This window comes from Carassius carassius, chromosome 41 (genome assembly GCF_963082965.1).
Source record: "Carassius carassius chromosome 41, fCarCar2.1, whole genome shotgun sequence".
In the NCBI taxonomy this organism is placed as follows: domain Eukaryota; kingdom Metazoa; phylum Chordata; class Actinopteri; order Cypriniformes; family Cyprinidae; genus Carassius; species Carassius carassius.
The window spans coordinates 24465050-24489043 of NC_081795.1; the positions used below are offsets into that span (position 1 = coordinate 24465050).

The 23994-nt window shown below is 36.1% G+C and overlaps 2 protein-coding genes across 2 annotated transcripts in view; both read left to right on the forward strand.

Moving 5' to 3' along the window:
* The window catches only part of ece2b (endothelin converting enzyme 2b), a 53407-nt gene extending 45196 nt beyond the window's left edge, over positions 1–8211 (forward strand). The window contains exons 12-20 of the mRNA XM_059533594.1: positions 515–625; positions 777–875; positions 1030–1107; positions 2352–2455; positions 2534–2644; positions 2723–2790; positions 2955–3145; positions 3519–3614; positions 4966–8211. Of these exons, the coding sequence (XP_059389577.1) occupies positions 515–625; positions 777–875; positions 1030–1107; positions 2352–2455; positions 2534–2644; positions 2723–2790; positions 2955–3145; positions 3519–3614; positions 4966–5142 (1035 nt within the window). The 3' untranslated portion in view covers positions 5143–8211. The remainder of the gene's footprint in view (positions 1–514; positions 626–776; positions 876–1029; positions 1108–2351; positions 2456–2533; positions 2645–2722; positions 2791–2954; positions 3146–3518; positions 3615–4965) is intronic.
* A 4418-nt stretch (positions 8212–12629) lies between these two features.
* Positions 12630–23994, forward strand: part of LOC132123066 (anoctamin-7-like) — a 34443-nt gene continuing 23078 nt past the window's right edge. Inside the window, exons 1-13 of the mRNA XM_059533590.1 lie at positions 12630–12734; positions 12998–13055; positions 13229–13377; positions 14603–14710; positions 14795–14931; positions 17781–17838; positions 18125–18235; positions 18586–18751; positions 20728–20818; positions 20896–20992; positions 21110–21253; positions 21364–21501; positions 21594–21692. Of these exons, the coding sequence (XP_059389573.1) occupies positions 12648–12734; positions 12998–13055; positions 13229–13377; positions 14603–14710; positions 14795–14931; positions 17781–17838; positions 18125–18235; positions 18586–18751; positions 20728–20818; positions 20896–20992; positions 21110–21253; positions 21364–21501; positions 21594–21692 (1443 nt within the window). The 5' untranslated portion in view covers positions 12630–12647. The remainder of the gene's footprint in view (positions 12735–12997; positions 13056–13228; positions 13378–14602; positions 14711–14794; positions 14932–17780; positions 17839–18124; positions 18236–18585; positions 18752–20727; positions 20819–20895; positions 20993–21109; positions 21254–21363; positions 21502–21593; positions 21693–23994) is intronic.

Genomic DNA, 23994 nt, shown 5'->3' on the forward strand with positions numbered 1-23994 from the left:
TATCAAATAACACAGTAGAGTTAAATTACAATCAAATACTTGATATGTGCTTTAGTATATTAGTCAGCTAAACTGTACTTTAAATGTAAAAAAAAAAAACATGGCTAAGTGCACTTAAAGTGGCCTTTTTTTCATCAATATTATATAATCTGAAAGTACAGCGTTTAGAACATACTTTTAAGATTTCAAGTACACTACAAGTGGACAATTAGGCATTTTTATAAGGGACATGAGGGTGAGTACATTTTGATAGAATAAAAAAAAAACATTCAGATTTTCAAAATGATGTGAACATTTCCATTAAAGAGAGAGTCCAGACTGTTTTTATTTGTTTTGCACAATTTGTGTATTCAATCAGTATGTATGCAGAACAATTAGTGATGTGTTGAACAGGTTTTTAATTGACATAATCACATAAAAAATCTGGCGCCCATTCTGTGTTTTTATGCTTGTTTCAGGTTGCCAACTAAGTTCATCTGCATGTAATTTGTCAATATGTCTGTTTCATATTCAGTCCTGCACTCCACGCTGGCAGACGTGCATTGGGAACACAGATGACACTCTCGGTTTTGCATTGGGTGCTCTTTTCGTCAAAGCCACTTTCGACAAACAGAGCAAAGAAATAGTGAGTCACGTAAAGCCATATGTCATGTTTAAAGTAAACAAGCTCATGTCCTCGTGTTTACTTCATACTCTCATTGCTGGCGTGTGTTTGCCCCCATGTGGCAGCAGAGTCAATGACACAGTTCTCAATCCGTCTTTCTGTCATAACGCAGGCGGAGGGGATGATCAATGAAATCCGCACAGCTTTCAAAGACGCGCTGGATGATTTGAAATGGATGGATGAACAGACCCGACAAGCTGCCAAGGACAAGGTGAGGGAGAGGGAGAATGACAGAGAAAGCAGCATGACTGGATAACCCAAAATTGGATTTGTCTTGGATTCAAGACTGCAAAAACAGCTTAACTGTAAACACTTTGCAGAGCTTGCCGAAAAAAATCAGGATAATGTGTCTTTTCTGGCTCTAGGCCGATGCCATCTATGACATGATCGGATTTCCAGACTTCATTCTGGACTCCAAAGAGCTTGATGATGTGTATGATGGGGTGAGTTTGGAAATATCTTTTGTTTTACATTTTAGATTCCTAAAACTTTTATCTCCAGACTTAAATGATTTTCAGTGTGACTGAAGTTCAAACTATTTATAATATTTAAAATATTTAAAATAATAAGAATTATGCAGTAAACTAGTAATTTTATATATATATATATATATATATATATATTTACAGGACCATCGGATTAGCGGATTAGCGAATCGAGGGAATGGATTAGCGAATCGAGGGAACGGATTAGGAAATCGAGGGAATGGATTAGCGAATCGAGGGAACGGATTAGGAAATCGAGGGAACAAATCGAGGGAATGGATTAGCGAATCGAGGGAACGGATTAGGAAATCGAGGGAACAAATCGAGGGAATGGATTAGCGAATCGAGGGAACAGATTAGGAAATCGAGGGAACAAATCGAGGGAATGGATTAGCGAATCGAGGGAACGGATTAGGAAATCGAGGGAATGGATTAGCGAATCGAGGGAACGGATTAGGAAATCGAGGGAACAAATCGAGGGAATGGATTAGCGAATCGAGGGAACGGATTAGGAAATCGAGGGAACAAATCGAGGGAATGGATTAGCGAATCGAGGGAACAGATTAGGAAATCGAGGGAACAAATCGAGGGAATGGATTAGCGAATCGAGGGAATGGATTAGCGAATCGAGGGAACGAATTAGGAAATCGAGGGAACGAATTAGCGAATCGAGGGAACAAATCGAGGGAACGAATTAGCGAATCGAGGGAACAAATCGAGGGAACAAATTAGCGAATCGCGGGAACGAATTAGCGAATCGAGTGAAAGAATTGGCAAATCGAGGAAACGAATTAGCAAATCGAGGGAACAAAATAACAAACTGTGCGCACGATTTATTTTTTCTTGCATGTCATGCTCCGTAATATTTTGATAATAGTAAATGTTTCTTGAGCAGCAAATCAGCATGTTAGAATGATTTCTAAAGGATCATTTAATGATGCTAAAATTCAGCTTTGCATTATAGGAATAAACGACATTTGAAAATATATTCACATGCAAAACAGTTATTATGAATTGTAATAATATTATTTGGTTAAATAAATGCAGCCTGGGTGAGCATAAGATTAAAATCATGCCAAGATGTTTATATTAGATTGGATTAGATTATAAATTGATTGATTGATTTGTTAAATACTTTTATTTACTTGATTAATATTCAAAATATCCCAGCTAACAGGCAATGTGATGTGATTTTCTTGTAGTACGAGGTTACAGAAGACAACTTCTTCCAGAATATGATCAACTTCTATAACTTCTCAGCACGGGTGATGGCAGACCAGCTGCGCAAGCCGCCCAACAGAGACCAGTGAGTGTAAGAGTGTGTGTTAAGAGCGAAGCATGTGAGACATACTGTGAGCTGACGGCTGATTTCTGTGTGCTGTAGATGGAGCATGACTCCACCCACGGTGAACGCATACTACATGCCCACCAAGAACGGGATCGTCTTCCCCGCCGGCATCTTACAGGCCCCCTTCTACGCCCAGGATCACCCCAAGTGAGCAGACATGGCTAAAAGAGTTATAAAGAAAATTGTTTTTCTTCCATAACTGAGATGTTTTGGTTTGTCTCACAGAGCTTTAAACTTTGGTGGCATTGGAGTGGTGATGGGACATGAGTTAACACATGCCTTCGATGACCAAGGTTAGAAGTCTTCCCATGATGTCCAGTTATACTTGATAGTACACTAGTTGCTTGATTTCAGTTCAGTCTTTTTTGAGTCCTGAAAGTTTATAGGCTGTTGTATTTTGACCGGTTGAGAAGAATTCAGTACTTCATTATATAACACCTTTAATTCTGTTCCACAGGCAGAGAGTATGACAAAGATGGAAACCTTCGGCCGTGGTGGCAGAACTCCTCGGTGGACGCATTTAAGAACCGCACCGAGTGCATGATCGATCAGTACACTCAGTACACCATCAACGGAGAGCACATCAACGGCAAACAGACGCTGGGAGAAAACATCGCAGACAACGGCGGCCTGAAAGCTGCCTATCACGTAGGTCGCATTTCAGCTTTTGGGTTTTAGCTGTTTTTGCTCATATGTAAAGAAAGGTGTGGAAATGATGCAGACATTAAGCCCCCAATCATTTCCTACACTTGACTGTATGCTAGCCTTAAAAAAAATATTTTTAGAGGTTTGTACAGGCACTCATATTTAATAATTGAAATGAAAGGCCTGGGAGTGGATGTCCACCGTCAGAGTGGATGTATATTCAAAGCCATTAGAGAAGCACGTTACATTTTATAAAAGCATCCCATAGGAAATTTCTTCTTGAATATTCTTAGAAGAATATATATAATATAAATCACTATAATTTTTTTTTTCTTTTTAATACAGACTTATTTGGAGATTTCTGTTTGTTTTGCAGGCGTATCGCTCATGGGTGCAGAAGAACGGTGAAGAGAAGAGACTCCCAGCTGTCAATCTGACAAACGACCAGCTCTTCTTCGTAGGTTTTGCTCAGGTATGAAAAGACACACAATAAAGAAACATGTTTGCTATAATAGTTACATTTATGACATGAAACATCGACTGTGTAACTGTAAAAATAAATAAATAAATAAATAAAAAAGATTCTGTGAGATTAAGTATTAACCTGTCAGTCACTGTGTGATATGGTAATAGAATCAGAAATGCATTTGCTTAAAACAAATTAAAAATATGATTTTTTTTATAACAAAATAGTACTTTCTACAACACGGTTCGATACAGTAACATAGATTAACATGGTGTAGGTATTATGAACTGAGGACATGTTTTTAATATGTCATATAAATATGTATAAATTATAAAATAAGTATAGTTTGTGTTTGTGTGTGTGTGTGTGTGTGTGTGTGTGTGTGTACACTACTGTTAAAAAGCTTGGGATAATTCAGATTTTTTTGGACTGTTTTTGAAATAATTATCTTTTTTTTGTACCAGGGCTGAAAATTTTAGTTTATGAAAAATAAAGTAAAAACAGTAACATTGTTAAGCAAAAAATGAGCATATTAAATTTATTTCTGCTTTGCATCACAGAAATTAATTATTTAAATTCCATATTTAAAATATTTAAAATTTCACAATATTGGCATTTTTACTGTATTCTTTATCAAATAAAGTGAGCAAAAGAGACTTCTAAAAAAAGATAAATAAAAAAATAGTTAATATACAGTAATTGTGGAGTAAATTATAATGTCTATAATTTATAAGAGTTATGTTAATATATTAATGCTATATAACATATATAATATATGTTAATATATTAAGATATGTAGAAATTAATACTGAGTATTATTACTTAATAAACAATTGTCTTGGTTAATTTGTTTAATGTTCAAATTGGCTTATTTAATTTAATATATTAGTGTAACATTTTATTAAAATTAAATGTATTTACATTTAATTGTTTTAAATATAATTTCATTTTATTAATGTAATCTTGTATTTGTCTACACTTATACAATTATTTTAAGTCATATTATTAAATTAATTAGAATTCATATTAACTAATAATATGCTGTAAATCATATACAGCCTCATATGTTCCTGTGGCTCAGGGGTACAGCATTGCATTTGCGGTGCAAAAGGTTGTGGGTTCAATTCCCAGGGAACCCACATACTGGTAAAAAAACAAACAAACAAAAAATTCCTAGCCTGAATGCACTGTAAGTAGCTTTGGATAAAAGTGTCTGCTAATTATAAATTTTGTGATGTTACCAATGTTTCTATATATGTTTTTTTTTTTTTTTTTATAAACGCAATGCAAATCAAAGCTATGTCTGTGAAATCATATGAAAACCTCAAACATGCATTCCTATGGCTCTTCTTCGTAGGTGTGGTGTTCAGTCCGAACTCCAGAAAGCGCTCACGAGGGCCTGATGACGGACCCTCACAGCCCTCCCAAATACCGTGTAATCGGCACTCTGTCCAACTCGCCCGACTTCACAGAGCACTTCCAGTGTCCTCTGGGCTCCCCCATGAACTCAGGCCACCGCTGCGAGGTGTGGTAGGACCGTCTCCCGCCCCCCAGACACAAGCCCGCGTGCACAGACCAGCCTTTCTGGCTCTTTCTCAAGCACTGTTTTTTATTTATGTGCTCAGAGTTATTTGAGAAGTCAGGCTTAAAGCAGGAGGATGAAGTGAGCACCTGCCACCACCGCTCTTCTCCACCGCCACATCAGACTCTCTTTATTTATTTGTTCACTGACCTTGGGAGACATTAAGGGTCCCACGCTTACATGTGTGTTTGTGTGCTTCATACCTTGATTTAAAACAGGCCTGATTCTGATCTTGTCTTCTGATCTGGAAGATGTGAGCACTGTGATGCCGCTGGGAACGCCTCTCCGTGACCTCACAGGAAATGTTTGGATCCATCTGTGATGACTTCACAGGAAACTTCATGTTCTCCCAGTGACCTCACAGGAAGTGCTGAACTACATCTGTGACCCCACAGGAAGGAAGAGCTTTCAAGGATGAGAGCCTATTTCCCAATTGTGATTTCAAAGAAATGCTATTAAACGACAGGGAGAGCCACTGTTTGTTCATCCGTCCTGTGTGTCATGATTTGGTCTTGACAAAGTTGAAATGAAATGTTCATTTTAAACTGCTTTTTGCCAAAGAACAATTGTAGGTTTGTTCCTTGTGTAAGTGAACGCTTCGCCTTCAGTTACTCCATAATTCCACTGTGTTTTGCGACGTTGAGTTGTGTGTGAAGGATGTATTTTTCCGTCTCCATGTCGTGCTGATCTTTGTCAGTTCTGCTGAAGTGCTGTCATGTTACGTTCTGAAAACCACTAAAAGGGTGAATCTCACCAATGTTTGAGTCATATTTCACTCCAAAGCTAATGGGTTATTATTATTTGCATAAAATTGTCAGTTTGTAGAACTATTAAGAATTTTCCAACTCTATTTTCATGAAAAAATAGCACATTATTCCACCAGATTCTTTACATTTCATTAGATTGTAATGAGATCAAAAAAATATTAATAATGAAAAAAATATATGAAAATGAAATGAATATATACAGTATATATATAATTCTTTGTCAATTATCCAATTTCAAAATTGCCACAAAAATATTAAGCAGCACAACTGTTTCAATCTTTGATAATAATCAGAAATGTTTCTTGATGTTTTGAAAATCATAAAAACAGGCTCTGATGTTGGACTGCAATGTGTCACATTCTTGGAATATCTTGAGATTCGCCCAAAAGCATTCTGTTATCGTCTGCTAAACCTCCCAGCATGCCTTCTGTGTTTCAGGGAGTTGCTTCAGACGTCATTGTATGCTAGATCATTTAAATCACCTGTTTCAGGTTGGATTGTTGCCGTGTGTGATTCCTTCTCCGGCGTTTTCAGTTGCAAGTATGTATTAATCTGAATGTTTATGCTGTTGGAGTTGGGCCAGTTTTTCTTTTGAATCAGGTTTCTGCTTCCCTAAAGTAGGCCGGTTTTGTCATTTGATGTTTTTTGAATGCTGCTAAATTCACCTTTTGTTGGTTTATTGCTTTTGTTTTTTTTAAACCAGAGTTGAATTGCACCATTTTAAAAGCTCAATCTGTAAGTGTTTGGCATCTTATTCCCTCAGCTGGCATATAAACATCCACATTTCTGCATGGCTCGAGGCTGAGACCGCTAATCATCTGAGGTTGAGGTGAACTGCTAAATGTAACGCCCCTAAAAATTCTAATGGTTAACAATCACTGTATATATTGGGACGCACACATTTGGTAAAGGTTTTCAAAGAAATTTTAACATTGTATGTGCTGTAGTTGAATGGAAAAGAGCAGCATGAATATTTCTTGAAATATCTTTCGTTTTTGTTTTTAAAGAAAGTCATACGGGTTTGTATGAAAGCTTATTTCGGCCACAAAATAAAAAAGGTTGAGATATATATATATATATCACAACTGAGAATATTCTTCTGTGAATTATGAGTTTACATCTATAATTTGGGAGAAGTCACAGTCAAGTTACAGTATATTTCTATTTTGTGGTATAAATTGGGACTGAGATGAGGTAAATTTAATTTTTGCGTGAAATATTGCTTTAACTCCTTAGTTTTTCTTCAAGTTGTCCATCAACACAAGTTTTACTCCGTGTTGAGTTTTTAATGAGTGTTTAATGTTTGTTTGCTTGAATGATTCACATCGGACTGAACGCCTCTTGGCTTCTCTTTTGTGTATTTATCAAACACCATGAATACTTTTCGCTGGCGTTACCATGAGGATTATGGGGCAGATGCCAGTATGACCATGCCACGAAAAGGCATTTGGTTTTGGCCTTAATTATTAACTGTAGACTTACGGAATAAGATGTACATAATTAGATGTACATGTATATTAAACGTATTTCAAGTTAAAAGAACTCATGTAAACTTGAAATGTTGTAAAGCCTTTAAATAGCCAGTGAATACCATTTAAGTGTGTTATATATCTGCTTTATTTCCAACTTCAGTCTCAAATAGCAAATTGTCAATTCAGAATTTCCTTTTGATCCCTGAAAGAGAGTTTTGACTCTGATTAATACCGATACCTGATTGATTATGATTATCTTCATGTTTTTTCTGGATGAAAGCCATTTATTGAGGTTTGGCTTGAATGGAATGGAGGTATCTATCATAATCTTACACTGCTCAGTGTTTCAAAGAAATTTGACTTAAAGAAATGGTAGATATGAATCATAATTTTCCAGAATGTCGCTTAATGTGCCACACAACACATTCCATTCATAAATATGGAACTGTACAGGGTGATATTGTCCACCCTCTCACTGTTAAATACTGAAATAGTCTGTCATCTTTATAAAAATGTTGCCTTATTTAATTTATAGAGTGTACAGTCACCATTTAATCGACTGTAGTATGTTGTCATCTCTCTTTTGTACTGCTGGCATTGATGTTTGAGAGGTCTTAGAGTTGTGTTTTTCTTTTCATTTTCTTTTTCTTTTTTTTTCTTTTTTTATGAGACATTCCCTTAAATATTAGTTGATGGGAAAATGCTCTGCCCAGCGTGTAGAACAACAGTCAATTTAGAGAACTGTCAATCAACATGAAATAAAGGATATATATTATAAAAACGACATTTTCACTTGCTTTATTTTCAAAACATTCATTTTGTTACTGCTGAAATATGTTTGGTGTGATTGAGGAAATAAAGCAAAAAGTGAACTCTCAAAAACACAAAATAAATAAATAACCTTACTATCACTGGGTGGTACAGTACAATTTCAAAAGGTACTAAAACAGTATGTTGTTATTTTTTTTTTGTATATAGTTGAAATTAGATCCAAATGTGTGAGATTTGTTCCTGAACTGTTTTGAGGTCACTGGTGTATTAGAATCTTTACCATGAAAAAGTTTAATTTAATGATAACTAACAATGTATTTGTCACGATCATTAGCTGGAGTGCCCATGAACTTCAGTAGAGGGCACTCCACTCAGGACCATTCCACCCATAAACCACCAGATGTCACCATATCATCACTTGGACACTAGCACCTCTCATCTGTTGCACCACACCCAAACTACATCTCCCATGAGTCACTGCATCACAATCACCTTGCCACACCTGCACCTCATTCATCAGCCAATTTCCTTGCCACACCTGCACCTCATTTACACACACATATAAGCACCACAATCACTTTCACTCACTGCAAAGTCTTGTTTAGCATCTCAGAGTGTTTTCGCTTGTGTTTGATATTCCCGTGCCTGATCTTGGATTGTGTATTTCGACTCTGATTCTCTGCTGTCTGCCTTGATCTCTGCTCGGTTCTGTTTTCGATTCTGGTTACCCCTAATATACCTGACGTCATTCCTGATTACTGCATGTCCGAACATTCTCTGAATAAAGTTCTGCACATGGATCCGAACACCTCTGGCTCCTCGTTACAGTATTATGTAATAATAATTGTATTTATCTGCACTTCTTTATGGTGTGTAGTCAGATTTTTAGTGTTGTCTAGACCTCATGCCACACGTGACAAATTATATTAAAATGCAGTTTAATTATTCATTTTTATTACATATACTCTTTTGGACCATGTGAGTAAATGATGACAGAATTTTAATTTTTGGTTGGGTGAACTATAACTTTAGTAATTTATTTTCTTAATTGTATTATTATTACTATGAAAATATTAAATTATTTATTTAATAAAATTATACTCTAATAAACTAAAATTGCCAGTAGGTGGTGGTAAATGTGTTAATGATTAACTCATCGAGACATTTATTCATTCGTTTTATTCGTTCAAATGGCTGATTCATTCAGGAGTGAAGTAAATGGTTCTTTATGAATGGTTAATTGAATCATTATGCTTGATCGGCTTGAAGCGGATCATTACCATCAGACTGATCGGTGTGTGACATCAAAGTACTGCAAGAGCTTAGCGAGCAGATGACTCGTTGTGCTTTTGAATCGCGGTCGTGGTACTTTGATGTCATACACCGGTCGGTCTGTGCAGCGTCAATTTAAATCCAATATGACCATGGCCAATGGTTCAAGGCGCCAAATGGTTCACCAAATTTGTTCAAAATGTGGATTAAAAAATGAAATGCCACTGTGGGTTGCTCGAGGTTGAACCGTTCTGATTTGTCTTTATATTTTGGTTGGCAAAATTGAGCAAACAGACAACATTGTGTCTAAAATAACACAATATTAACTTCATAATGAACTGTCATATAAGATGAGCATCACATTTGCACTCGTGTGATATTGCACTAAGCCTACTTCTCGTGTGATATTTCTTAACTATGTGGTGTAAATATGAGACAAAATTTCAAACAGGGGCGTTTTGCCCCATATCTTGAATTTTAGGGATATTCTCTAGGCTCCATCACACAGTAAGTTGTTGCCCTGTCTCTTAGTCATCAATCAACTGTATGAAATGGCAGATGATCCACATAGGTCTGGGATCATATATTATTTATAATATTTATAAATTTAACACATCATTTTTCTCCATAATTAATTAAGCTAATTAACGCGTTAAATTACCAGCCCTAATATATATATATATATATATATATATATATATATATATATATATATATGTACATAATGAGTGAGTCATTCATTCAACCGATTCGCTCAAACAGCTGATTCATTCAGAAATGCAGGAAATGATCTTTATGAATGAGTCACTGAATCATTATTTGTTCACTCGATGCATGAATTCATTCAGTAACGAAACACTGTGTTGCTTGAAAAGTTAAAAGTTTTTGAGGTTTTGTATGAAACTTTCCATTTGCAAAGTTTAAAACTGTGTCTAAAATTTAACTCATATCTTTTTGTTTATTGAACTTTCACAATCGTGCAATTGTTTGGGAAAAACAGCACTCTTGTCTTTCTTGTGTGAAATTGCCAAACTAACTTGTTAAAATAAACAAGTCAAAAACCAACAGGGACATTTATTTATTTTATTTTATTCATTTTAATCTTAATCTTAAACTTTAAATGCATAAAACTGCATTCCACATTCCAATCATTCATCATGCATTCCATCAAACTGATAATGTGTGTCGTCAACTGCATCAGTGTAAGATTGTGTTATTTTATCACATTATTTCCCCCCTTTAATAGCACCAAATAACGCCCAAGAAATAATGTTTAAAACTAAAGCTGACAACTAAACCAGATCTCTTCATCTGAAACCATATCAGTCATTTATTACTGTTTGGTTTCAGTGTGTGTTTTTTTGTGTCCATATTTGCAAATGTGTAGGTGAAGTAGACTCCTCCTTAACAGCAAACACGAGCAGACTCTACCCCTCCTTTCCCTCTTCACTCGCACTCTATTCCTCCTTTCCTGTCGGAGAGTTTGATCCTGCAGCTGCTCTGGAGTCTTGGAAAGAGCCGCTTGAAATGTTTTGGACAAGCTTTTAAATATAAAGTCACCATCTCTGAGCTGAGGAGAACTGGAGCAGGGACGGTCAGCCAATGCAAGAGGAGGAGAGAGATTCAGGACAGAAACTACAGGTGAGCAGAGACATGCCGAATACCCCCAATACCCCCAAACAAAAAGCACTGCCAATGAGCTGTGAGACGTAGTTGACAGGAAGTTGGAGTGTAGGGGACATCAGTTTCTGCTGATAATACCATCATCTTTCCTAACTGCTCTGACTTAGTTTTTCATGTAGTGGATGTTCAGAAAAATCCCTTTAGAATACCCTTGATGTCTGTCAGTAAAGCTTAGATAATCCTCCACCTATAAAGGTTTCAAAACTTTCTGAAAAGCCTAATTTATATAAGCGCACGATTCTGTATATTATTTTTGAGTATCTTTGATCAAAGTGTATGGATGAATAAATACATTTATGGAGAAAATGTAAAGAAACTTTCTCCTATTTGACTAATAGGGTTCGAATCCCTGTAAGTCAAGAGTAATTCTGTGTGAAGTCAAGTCACTTAATTTGTCTAAACATCAAGTGTTTTATGGTTTTATAGAATTATATTTTTAAACAATGATTCTAAAACAAAATAGTGTTCAAAATTATCACATCGATAATACTGAAATCCTGATTTAAACTGGGTTTTATGTTTCAAACAATTCAAAGAAATCTACAAAGTACATATATGAATACAATACAATTACTATACAATCCATTTAGTAATAAAAATAAAATCCATTTAGCTTTGAACATTACATAAGCAGGATCAACTGCCTAAAATGATACAAAAAAATATTGCTACTTACTATGCGATCACATTATAACTGCTGTTAGAAGTGTTCATCGTCTGGTTGACTATGTCTTGTATTAACTTAAAGCATGACTTAGTGTGACATGACACCTGACCCAGATTGGCCCTCAGATGGTTTAATTGGTAAGCGCTGTACTCGCTGACCCCTCACTAACATCCTCTTCCTCTGTTCTCTACTACATCTGCTTTACAGATCAGAGCTAACATTGCTCTAGTGACACAAAAAGAGAGCGTTTAATACCACTTGTTTTGATATTTTGCTAAAACACATAGACTTATGTACTTCCAGTTATATGAAATATAATTGTGTTTTATAAGCGTTTGTGTTTGTTCTGTAGTGTGTATGATGGTCTCTCAGGGACTCAAGGCTCTTTAGGGATCTTTTCTATAAGTACATAGTGCATATCGTTTATTTGGTCATGTTATGAAGTGTTTCCTCTGTATTCATTAATTATTCATCTCACTTTATCTACATGTCGGTGTTCAGTTTTATGTACACGTTTATTGTGAGAACTATTTTGCCCTCATGCTCTGTTTGACCCAAGACTATTGCAATACCTCAAAACTACATTGAAACAGCAAAACAGTGGTGCGTTTCCCAAAAAAACTATGGTCGCAAGTTTTGGCATTACCAATTTTTTTTTTTAAAGAAGATATGGGTGTTTTTGTTCAGTAGAGACATTAAAAAGGAACAGTAAGACATTTAAATGCAGCTTTTGTCAGCAGAAGATTATTTAAAAAAAGTTTATTCCAAACTTTTTACCGATGTTGTACTTTTTGATATTTTTGAACTAGCTATTTTGGGATAAAGATGAAAAGGAAGAAGACTTTAGTGGAGGACATCTCCACGCTTATCACCCTCTCGGACCATCCTGAAAAAGCCTATGGGAGCATGGAGGTATCACAACCACCTATGTGTGTGTGTGTGTGTGTGTGTGTGTGTGTGCAGGTTTACAAAAATCATCAGTGGTAACAAAGAGAGGAAGCTAATTAGCAGTTAACAATGTATGAAAGCATGCCAAATTTCCTCACCTCTCTCACCCCCCAACACTGATATCTATGATAGACATACATTAGAGGCTTTTCCTACGTTTTTTTCTATATGAATATCAGTTCTTCATAAGCATATTGATAATGGATATGTCTGCATGTTGCTCACAGATGAGTGCAGCACCTCAGGATAACAAGAACGTGTTCAGTGATGGGGTCACCCGGATCGGTGAGGACTGGGCAGACAAACACAGCAATGAAAAGACTTGATATATATATTTTCTCTAATAACAACATTTCCCATTCATTTGTCGATCAATGTCTGATAAATAGTTATTTCTGAATATGTCAAATTTTTATTTTCAATTAATTTGATCAACATCGTTGTGAATGTGTCGTCAGATTTTGTCTTGGTGTGGGAGGAATCTGTAAACCCCCTGAAGTTTGCAGAATCAGATGAAGTATCGTCCGGTTCCTCTCGTGACACTCACAGGAAGTGGAGGACAGAGTTTCTTTCCAGACTCCAGACTGCCGGCCTTCATCAGGAGACGGTAGGTAATGCGATTACATTTACATGTACTACATACATCATGTGCATCGAATTCTAGATTTGGGTTGCATCCACAGTCCTATACAGCCTTTTGAAAAAGAAGTGTACTTATAATTGAAATAGGCATAATATAAAAGCATATACTTAATATACTTCATTTTATATATAATATAAGTTCAAACTGAATGCAATGTGTTTGTAAAACATAATGATTTAAAATGTACTTTAAAGTAAGCAAGACTTTATTACAATGTGCAATTTTCAAACGTTTTCTTAAGTGTGTTAAGAAACAGTCATTTATCTCATTAATGTTATCTGCAGTTTTTAAAAACTATACTTTACAAGTGCACATTCAATACATTTAAGTGCACGTCGTTTTCACAAGGCCAGGCATTGGAATATTCCTGCATACATGGCTATTGTAATTATATTATTTTCAGAGAGATTCAAGACGCTGCCATTGGTTGTACAGCATTAGTTTTTTTAATAACTTTTCCACAACACTTCTGAACACCTTCCACACTGTCTGACAACACATAAATGCATCTGTTTAGCCTGGGCTGGCAGTCCTAAATACTAAACAAATAAAACTAATTTAAGATTAACAGTAATTAATACTACTCAAAATTACCACATTCTGATGAATATTTATGCCAGGGTTGCTAGGTTTTCACAACAGAACCCGCCCAATTGCTACTCAAAATTACCCTAAAACTAGCCCAATCGCATTTCGAGAAGGGCTCCCTATTAAAAATCGCATTCCAGGGGTACATATCATGTTATTGTGGTCGCTTTAACCCGCGGACATGAAAAACAATCGGCGGCAACAGTGATAAAGTAGACCAATAATGCCGGAAAACCACAGACTTGGCAACACTGATTTATTCATAGCATGCTCTAGAGTTAAAACATTTTCTTCAAGGATGCTTCAACATCTTTAAGGAAGCATCAACACCTAAGTGCCCTTTTAAAGAACTAAAATCAGTTCTTATTAGGTGTCCCAAACCAAACTGTCTCTGCGTCTCGAGGTCCACTTTCCTGCAGAGTTTAGCTCCAAACATGCTCAAACTCACCTGCCTGTTACTTTCTAGTGATCCTTAAGACTTGATGAGCTTGTTCAGTTGAGTTTGATCAAGTTTGGAGCTAAACTCTGCAGGAAAGTGGTCCTCGAGGTCCAGATCCCCTGTTCTAATGTAATTGTTTCTCCTGCTGTGAATGTGTCTCAGAAAGAGGTTTTGCAGGAAAAAACAAAGACAACTTACGTCCTTCTGAGTGCGCCCTGGAATGTTCTGTGTTATTATGCAGAGGAGATCAGCCTTCGAGTGCCATTACAGGTAAATCATACCTGATCTTTTATATCCAAAAGTAAATGATATACTCAGTATAACTTACTGTTCTGCTCTGTCGGGTGTTTTCAGGTTGTGACAACTCCAATCTCAAACTGGTCTGAGAAGATCCTAGAAACACTGCACATCCCAAACATAATGGCACAAGATGTGCCTAACCTTCCACTGGACTACTACACCTGCCAGTTCCACACCAATAAACTAGAGAGGTACTGATCCAAGAAGTCTGCTGGTCATCAAATTAACATTAGCCATGTTTCCATCCAAAGTTTGTGAATTAATCTTTGGAAAATTTAGAATATTGCATAAAACATTTGAAAATAAGCAAGTTTCTATACCATGTGTTTAAGAGAGTAAAAACTGGCACCAAGTATCAATGATAAAATAATATAAGTTGGCTCAACATGGGTAGCATGTGGATTTTTTTCTTACATAATAAAATTGTGAATACAGGAATGTATTCAGTAAATGTGATTTCATCTTAGTTTCCTTACAGAATAAATAAATAAACAAATAAATAAATAAATAAAATATTATCCACCTCAGCTGAGCACATACATGTGTTAATGTATTGTACACATTTTTTTTTCTTTTTGCATTTCTGACCAAAGTTTTTTTTTAATGCAGTAGTCCCAAAATTTGCATCCAAAGGTCTGGATGGAAACATAACTAGCCCTACATTGACAGCCCTACTTCAAGAATATGCACCTCACACAGTTTTACAAAGTTGGTGGTTTGTGAATAAAATAAGTGAACTTAAAAACAGTAAACCAATAAACATGTATCCATCCCTGCGTGCCTAACAAAGAGGATCTGAGCCTGTCATGTAGCACACAGTTCATACAGTTTTGTGTTTGCAGAGAGTCAGCACCTCCTTAAAGACTAACACATCAAACACTCCAAACACACACTTACAAAAAGTGTTTGCTGTGTCAAATGACCCATTTATTTACTCACACACACACCTACAAACAACTTGTGTAATTTTGTGTTAATTTACTTTAATTTTGTTATATAAAGATGATATATTATTTGTTAAAATATAATTAATATAATATAGCATCATTTTCAACACAAGCAACAAATTTACCCTAATGAAGTTATTTTAAGTAATTAGTGTAATTGTTTTGGGAAGAGCTCAGATATGAGATGTGCGGTCTCGTGTATAAATATCACTAGTGAATTGCTTTACAATTTTTGACAAGCATTAGTACAACCCGAATTCCGGAAAAGTTGGGACGTTTTTTAAATTTTAATAAAATGAAAACTAAAGGAATTTCAAATCACATGAGCCAATATTTTATTCACAATAGGACATAGATAACGTAGCAAATGTTTAAACTGAGAAATTTTACACTTTTATCCACTTAATTAGCTCATTTAAAATTTAATGCCTGCTACAGGTCTCAAAAAAGTTGGCACAGGGGCAACAAATGGCTAAAAAATCAAGCAGTTTTGAAAAGATTCAGCTGGGAGAACATCTAGTGATTAATTAAGTTAATTGATATCAGGTCTGTAACATGATTAGCTATAAAAGCTTTGTCTTAGAGAAGCAGAGTCTCTCAGAAGTAAAGATGGGCAGAGGCTCTCCAATCTGTGAAAGACTGCGTAAAAAAATTGTGGAAAACTTTAAAAAAAAATTTTGTTCCTCAACGTCAAATTGCAAAGGCTTTGCAAATCTCATCATCTACAGTGCATAACATCATCAAAAGATTCCGAGAAACTGGAGAAATCTCTGTGCGTAAGGGACAAGGCCGGAGACCTTTATTGGATGCCCGTGGTCTTCGGGCTCTCAGACGACACTGCATCACTCATCGGCATGATTGTGTCAATGACATTACTAAATGGGCCCAGGAATACTTTCAGAAACCACTGTCGGTAAACACAATCCGCCGTGCCATCAGCAGATGCCAACTAAAGCTCTATCATGCAAAAAGGAAGCCATATGTGAACATGGTCCAGAAGCGCCGTCGTGTCCTGTGGGCCAAGGCTCATTTAAAATGGACTATTTCAAAGTGGAATAGTGTTTTATGGTCAGACGAGTCCAAATTTGACATTCTTGTTGGAAATCACGGACGCCGTGTCCTCCGGGCTAAAGAGGAGGGAGACCTTCCAGCATGTTATCAGCGTTCAGTTCAAAAGCCAGCATCTCTGATGGTATGGGGGTGCATAAGTGCATACGGTATGGGCAGCTTGCATGTTTTGGAAGGCTCTGTGAATGCTGAAAGGTATATAAAGGTTTTAGAGCAACATATGCTTCCCTCCAAACAACGTCTATTTCAGGGAAGGCCTTGTTTATTTCAGCAGGACAATGCAAAACCACATACTGCAGCTATAACAACAGCATGGCTTCGTCGTAGAAGAGTCCGGGTGCTAACCTGGCCTGCCTGCAGTCCAGATCTTTCACCTATAGAGAACATTTGGCGCATCATTAAACGAAAAATACGTCAAAGACGACCACGAACTCTTCAGCAGCTGGAAATCTATATAAGGCAAGAATGGGACCAAATTCCAACAGCAAAACTCCAGCAACTCATAGCCTCAATGCCCAGACGTCTTCAAATTTTTTTGAAAAGAAAAGGTAGATGGTTCCCCAATGGTAAACATGCCCCGTCCCAACTATTTTGAGACCTGTAGCAGAAATCAAAATTGAAATGAGCTCATTTTGTGCATAAAATTGTAAACTTTCTCAGTTTAAACATTTGCTATGTTATCTATGTTCTATTGTGAATAAAATATTGGCTCATGTGATTTGAAAGTCTTTTAGTTTTCATTTTATTAAAATTTAAAAAACGTCCCAACTTTTCCGGAATTCGGGTTGTAAATGTTGAAATGAACTTGAACTAAGATTAATAAATGCTGTAGCCTATTGTTGCTTAGTTAACTAAGGTAGTTAACCAATGTTAACTAATGAATCTTATTGTAAATTGTTACCGGATATTTTTATTGTACATTTTAAATCAAGCTTTTGCATGTGTATACACTGTTATAAAGAGTGTGCAAAGAGAGTGTTTAATAGAATACATGATCTTACTCTAATCTTTAATGCTGCTTTTAGGTTTCTTGGTCATGAAAACAAGGATACCTTTTTCAAGACCACACAGAGGCATCAGATAGTGAGTTTTGAGAGTTTTTTGTTGTTTTGTTTGCTAAGCGATACAAGATGATTGAGCTTTATACTGACACCTGTGGATTCAGCATTGCATGAAAGTTTTCAGTTACCAAAGCCAAAGAAACTTTTGCAAGCATATTTGCATATTTGTCACTCATGATTCATTTATTTAAAAAAATTAGTAGTCTGTACAATGACTGTACAATGGACAAACATTATTTTTCACTCTCTGTAACACTGGTCACACTGATTTTTCAGTTTTCTGTAATAACTCTGCCCTTGTTCTAAAGCTGTATGAGATACTAGCCAGGACTCCATATGGATCGTTGAAGAGAGGGGAGGTTGGCATTGGCAGGCTGGTTAGTGAGCACGTTCTCACTGCTGCTTTTCCCTTACATGAGGTACCGTAAGAGTCTTCTACATGATATCAGAACATTACTTAAACACACTAATTATGCACATATTTATTTCTTCGTTTACATATGTAGCACTACTTATTTTTCCAACATGAAATCAAAACTGACCTTTCTTTATGCATGTTCTTTCATTCTTAATGGATGTTCTTCAACATTTCACACACTCACAAACACACACACACACACACACACACACACACACACACACACACACACACACACATACAAACAAACAAACAAACAAACACACAAGTCTTTAAAATATTTCCTTAATCTATGCAAGCACTATATCGTGTTGATTTTAAACAGGCAATGATTTGTGTTCTTCTCATTAGGGTCCATTTGAGATGCCAAAGACTCCAGTAGATCCACAGTCTCTCAACATGAGACAGATCCTGCATCACTACTGGGCTCGCTGGGCTTGCTGGAGGAAGTACCAGCCTCTGGATCACATTCGTGAATACTTTGGCGAGAAGATAGCACTCTACTTTGCATGGTTAGGTATGACTGAACCTACAAATGTTTATACCAGAACAAAAAACTGTATCTATCATATTTTTAGAATAAAAATAATAATTCATATATATACAGGTGCTGGTCATATAATTAGAATATCATCAATAAGTTGATTTATTTCACTAATTCCATTCAAAAAGTGAAACTTGTATATTATATTTATTCATTACACACAGACTGATATATTTCAAATGTTTATTTCTTTTAATTTTGATGTTTATAACTGATAACTAAGGAAAATCCCAAATTCAGTATCTCAGAAAATTAGAATATTGTGAAAAGGTTCAATATTGAAGACACCTGGTGCCACACTCTAATCAGCTAACTAACTCAAAACACCTGCAAATCCTTTAAATGGTCTCTCAGTCTAGTTCTGTAGGCTACACAATCATGGGGAAGACTGCTGACGTGACAGTTGTCTAAAAGACGACCATTGACACCTTGCACAAGGAGGGCAAGACACAAAAGGTCATTGCAAAAGAGGCTGGCTGTTCACAGAGCTCCGTATCCAAGCACATTAATAGAGGCGAAGGGAAGGAAAAGATGTGGTAGAAAAAAAAGTGTACAAGCAATAGGGATAACCGCCCCTGGAGAGGATTGTGAAACAAAACCCATTCAAAAATGTGGGGGAGATTCACAAAGAGTGGACTGCAGCTGGAGTCAGTGCTTCAAGAACCACTGCACAGACGTATGCAAGACATGGGTTTCAGCTGTCGCATTCCTTGTGTCAAGCCACTCTTGAACAACAGACAGCGTCAGAAGCGTCTCGATTCAAAAAGGACTGGACTGCTGCTGAGTGGTCCAAAGTTATGTTCTCTGATGAAAGTAAATTTTGCATTTCCTTTGGATATCAGTCTGGAGGAAGAGAGGAGAGGCACACAATCCACGCTGCTTGAGGTCCAGTGTAAAGTTTCCACAGTCAGTGATGGTTTGGGGTGCCATGTCATCTCTTGGTGTTGGTCCACTGTGTTTTCTGAGGTCCAAGGTCAACACAGCCGTATACCAGGAAGTTTAGGAGCACTTCATGCTTCCTGCTGCTGACCAACTTTATGAAGATGCAGATTTCATTTTCCAACTTGGCACCTGCACACAGTGCCAGAGCTACCAGTACCTGGTTTAAGGACCATAGTATCCCTGTTCTTAATTGGCCAGCAAACTCACCTTACCTTAACCCAATAGAAAATCTATGGGGTATTGTGAAGGGGAAGATGTGATATACCAGACCCAATAATGCAGAAGAGCTGAAGGCCACTATCAGAGCAACCTGCGCTCTCATAACACCTGAGCCGTGCCACAGACTGATCGACTCCATGCCACGCCGCATTGCTGCAGTAATTCAGGCAAAAGGAGCCCCAACTAAGTATTGAGTGCTGTACATGCTCAAACTTTTCATTTATACTTTTTAGTTGGCCAGGATATTTTTTTAAATATTTCTTTGTATTGGTCCCAAGTTATACCAGCACCTGTATATATATATATATATATATATATATATATATATATATATATATATATATATAGCCAAATTTGTGTTAGTTAATATGGTGAATTTTATAATCGTGTTCCATTTGTTAACATTAGTTAACTACAGTAATTAACATACCTCTTAAGCATTTATCATTTTTAGTTAATGTTAATCTGTTAATATTGTTTAATGGACTTGAGCTAACTTGAACTAACAATGGTCAGTTGTTTTTTAATTAACTAAAATGAACAAAGATCAATAAATACAGTAATACATATGTTGCAAATTATTAGTTAATGTTAGTTAATGCAGTAACTAAGGTTTAGTAATGACACTCTATTGCAAAGTGTTACCATTAATGATTTTGTTAATAATGATTAGGAATACTTAATAATAAGAAAAAATTAAATAAAAATGCACCAGAAAGCTTAACTTAAACTGTTTCTATCATAACAGGCTGTGACTAGCTTTCTGTCCTTATTTCTCATGTCTGTAGGTTTCTACACAGGCTGGTTATTACCAGCAGCAGTAGTGGGTTTTATTATTTTTCTGTTTGGCATCTGGCTGATGATCACTGATGTGGCAGCGTGAGTATTATCACAGTCTTGTTAATAATGGCATAATGTTGATGATCCAGCACTGATCGTGACCTTTGACCCCACAGAGAAGAACTTTGCTCCAGTGGAGGCGCATTTGTCATGTGTCCATTATGCAACATCTGCAGCTACTGGAATCTCTCCAGTATATGCTATACTTATAAGGTGACTTTTCTACAAGTTTTTAAATTATGTATTTTGGCATAAAGCCAAAAATAACATTCTCTGTGAACTAGCTACCACATTTTGTTCTTAAAAGACTTGTTCATACATTTTCAATAGGCAGGCTTGCTATTTGACAATGGAGGAACTGTGTTCTTCAGTATATTCATGTCTCTGTGGGCCGTCACCTTCCTGGAGTACTGGAAACGCACAAGCTCCATACTCTCCCACCGATGGGACTGCTTCGAATTTGAAGAAATAGAGGTGATTAAATTAGTAACAGGGTGTCTTAACCTTCAATATTTACTAGTTCTCAAAAAAAAAAAAATGATTTACCTCTCTTGCTTTCCATAATATTTCCATTCCGATGTTAGGAGAGGCCAAGACCAGAATTCACAGCACTGGCACCCATGACAGTTCGTAATCCTGTGACAGGGGCTGAAGAACCCTATTTCCCAGAGAGTCAACGACTGAGTCGTACTCTAACTGGTAATATGGTCATCATTCTAATGGTTAGTCAATGGATTGCCATCTCACATCTGTTGGGAAATCTTTAGAAATCCCCAAAAATTCAATGACTCAATATTATTCTTTGTGCTTGCAGATTGCCATTGTTTTGATATTCCTAATAGCCATTATCCTGTATCGAACTATCCTAAGTATCATTATCTACAGATCACAGAATGAGTTCTTCATAATTTTCGTAAGTTTCTTTGAATTTATTTTGATTTCTGAACAGATTATCTTTTGATACCTGACCAAATTATCTACATAGTGAATAAAGATTATGAAGTGACTGTTGCTCTTTTTGATAAGATCATTTGCACGTACATTTACATGTTAATTTACATTATCTAACACTTCCATTCAAAATAACTTGAAAACCCTTGTGAAAAAGAAGTACACTTTTAATAAAAGTACTCATTATGAAAACAATATTCTTAAAGGTCACATTTTTCGTGTTTTTTTGAAGCTTTGATTGTGTTTACAGTGTGCAATATAATATGTGTTCATGTTTCGCGTGTAAATAAAACAGTATTTTTCACACAATTCACCTATCTGTATACCGCTGTTTTCACTGTCATAAAAACGGGCTGATGACTTCCTTGTTCTATGAAGTCCCTCCTTCAGAAATACATAACGAGTTCTGATTGTGCCAGTGGTTCCTGCGTTGTGATTCGACACCAGCTTAGAGCATTCTGTCCTCCTGGAAACGCGATTGGGCTAGTTTTGGAGTAGTTTTGAGAAGCAAGTGGGCAGGATTTGTTTTGAAAACCTGGCAATCCTGATCTGAACGCACGTGCTGGAGATGTACTTCTAAACACAGGAGCGCGTTTACTGAAGGGATGAACATGAAAATCGCATTAGATTTTTTGCACAGCCCTACCATCTAGTTAACAAAGCTAAACAGCATTGCCCTTTGTGTAATAAGTTACAGAAACTGTTAAACACACTAGCTTAAATAATTAAAAACACTTACCGGTTGTGGTCCATAAACAACACTTTCTCCAGACAAAGAGGGAACTGCTCCATCTTTCAAGAATAATCTTTGTGCGAATCCGGCATTAAACTGATTGAGATTGAGGAAGCTGTCCTCAGCAAAATGTGCTGCACATAGTTTTACATGTGGATTATAATTTTCGGGAACCCAGTTAAACATAAATTGTAACCCTTGATCTCAAAGTACAGCATCCCTGGGAAGCTCAAACAAAGATGATTGGACTCCGAGATGAAAATAACAGTGTTTCGACGACATGGCGACAAACGCAACTCTTCCTTCTTCTCCATGCGAGCGCAACAAGACCACGCCCCCTTTTTTGTGTATTCCTGTGGGCGGAGGTTAGTCAAAAAAATGGTTTTAGTGACATCATTACTGCAGGAAGTAGAGGGATGTAGTCCAAACTGGTCATTCGATGTAGGCGAATTCTGTTAAATAAAATATCTCGCTTGGCATTGAACTTTGAGCTTTAGAATTTTACAGATATTATTTATACTCTAACAACAACATTACACACTAACTAAAGTTTGAAACATGGGATCACAAAGAACGGGACCTTTAATAAATGAAAAGCTGAACTTCAGAGTGCTTTTTTACTTGCTTAAGTAGGACTTAAGTACATCTTTATATATAAATTCATAATTACTCATTTACATACATTTAATTACACATTTATAATGAAGAAGCTGCAATTTAGTACATTTCAAATATATTTATATAACTTATATATATATAACTTTCAATTTACTATCAAATGATATTTATAATATATATATATATATATATATATATATATATATATATATATATATATATACACACACACACACACACACACACACACACACACACATATATATATTTACATTTAAATTTACATTTATTCATTTAACACATGCTTTTATCCAACAGTGGAAGCATTAAAAAAACTGCAAAAAGAGCAATGATATATAAGTGCTATAACAATTCTCAGTTAGCTTAACACAGTACACGTAGCAAGGGCTTTTAATAATAATATAATAAATAAAAAGAAAACAGATAGAATAGAAAAAGAATAGAGCAAGCTAGTGTTAGAGGTCTTATATATACACATATACACACATATAATTGCATAATAAATGAAAATAAAATAGAAGATACAAAAAGATTAGAAAGGTAGTCAGATTTTTTTTTAAAGAATAGAATTAAAATAGTGAGTACTAAAGTTAGAGGGTCAAATAAAGATTGAAGAGATGGGTTTTAAGATGATTCTTGAAGATGGCTAAGGACTCAGCTGCTCGGATTGAGTTGGGGAGGTCAATTCACCAGGAGGGAACATTTAATTTAAAAGTCCTTAAAAGTGACTTTGTGCTTTTTTGGGATGGCACAATCAAGCGACATTCACTTGCAGAACACAAGCTTCTAGAGGGCACATAAGTCTCAAGTAATAAATTTAGGTAAATGGGTGCAGAGCCAGTGGTAGTTTTGAATTTTATGCAAGCAGCTATTTGTAGCCAGTCCAAATTGA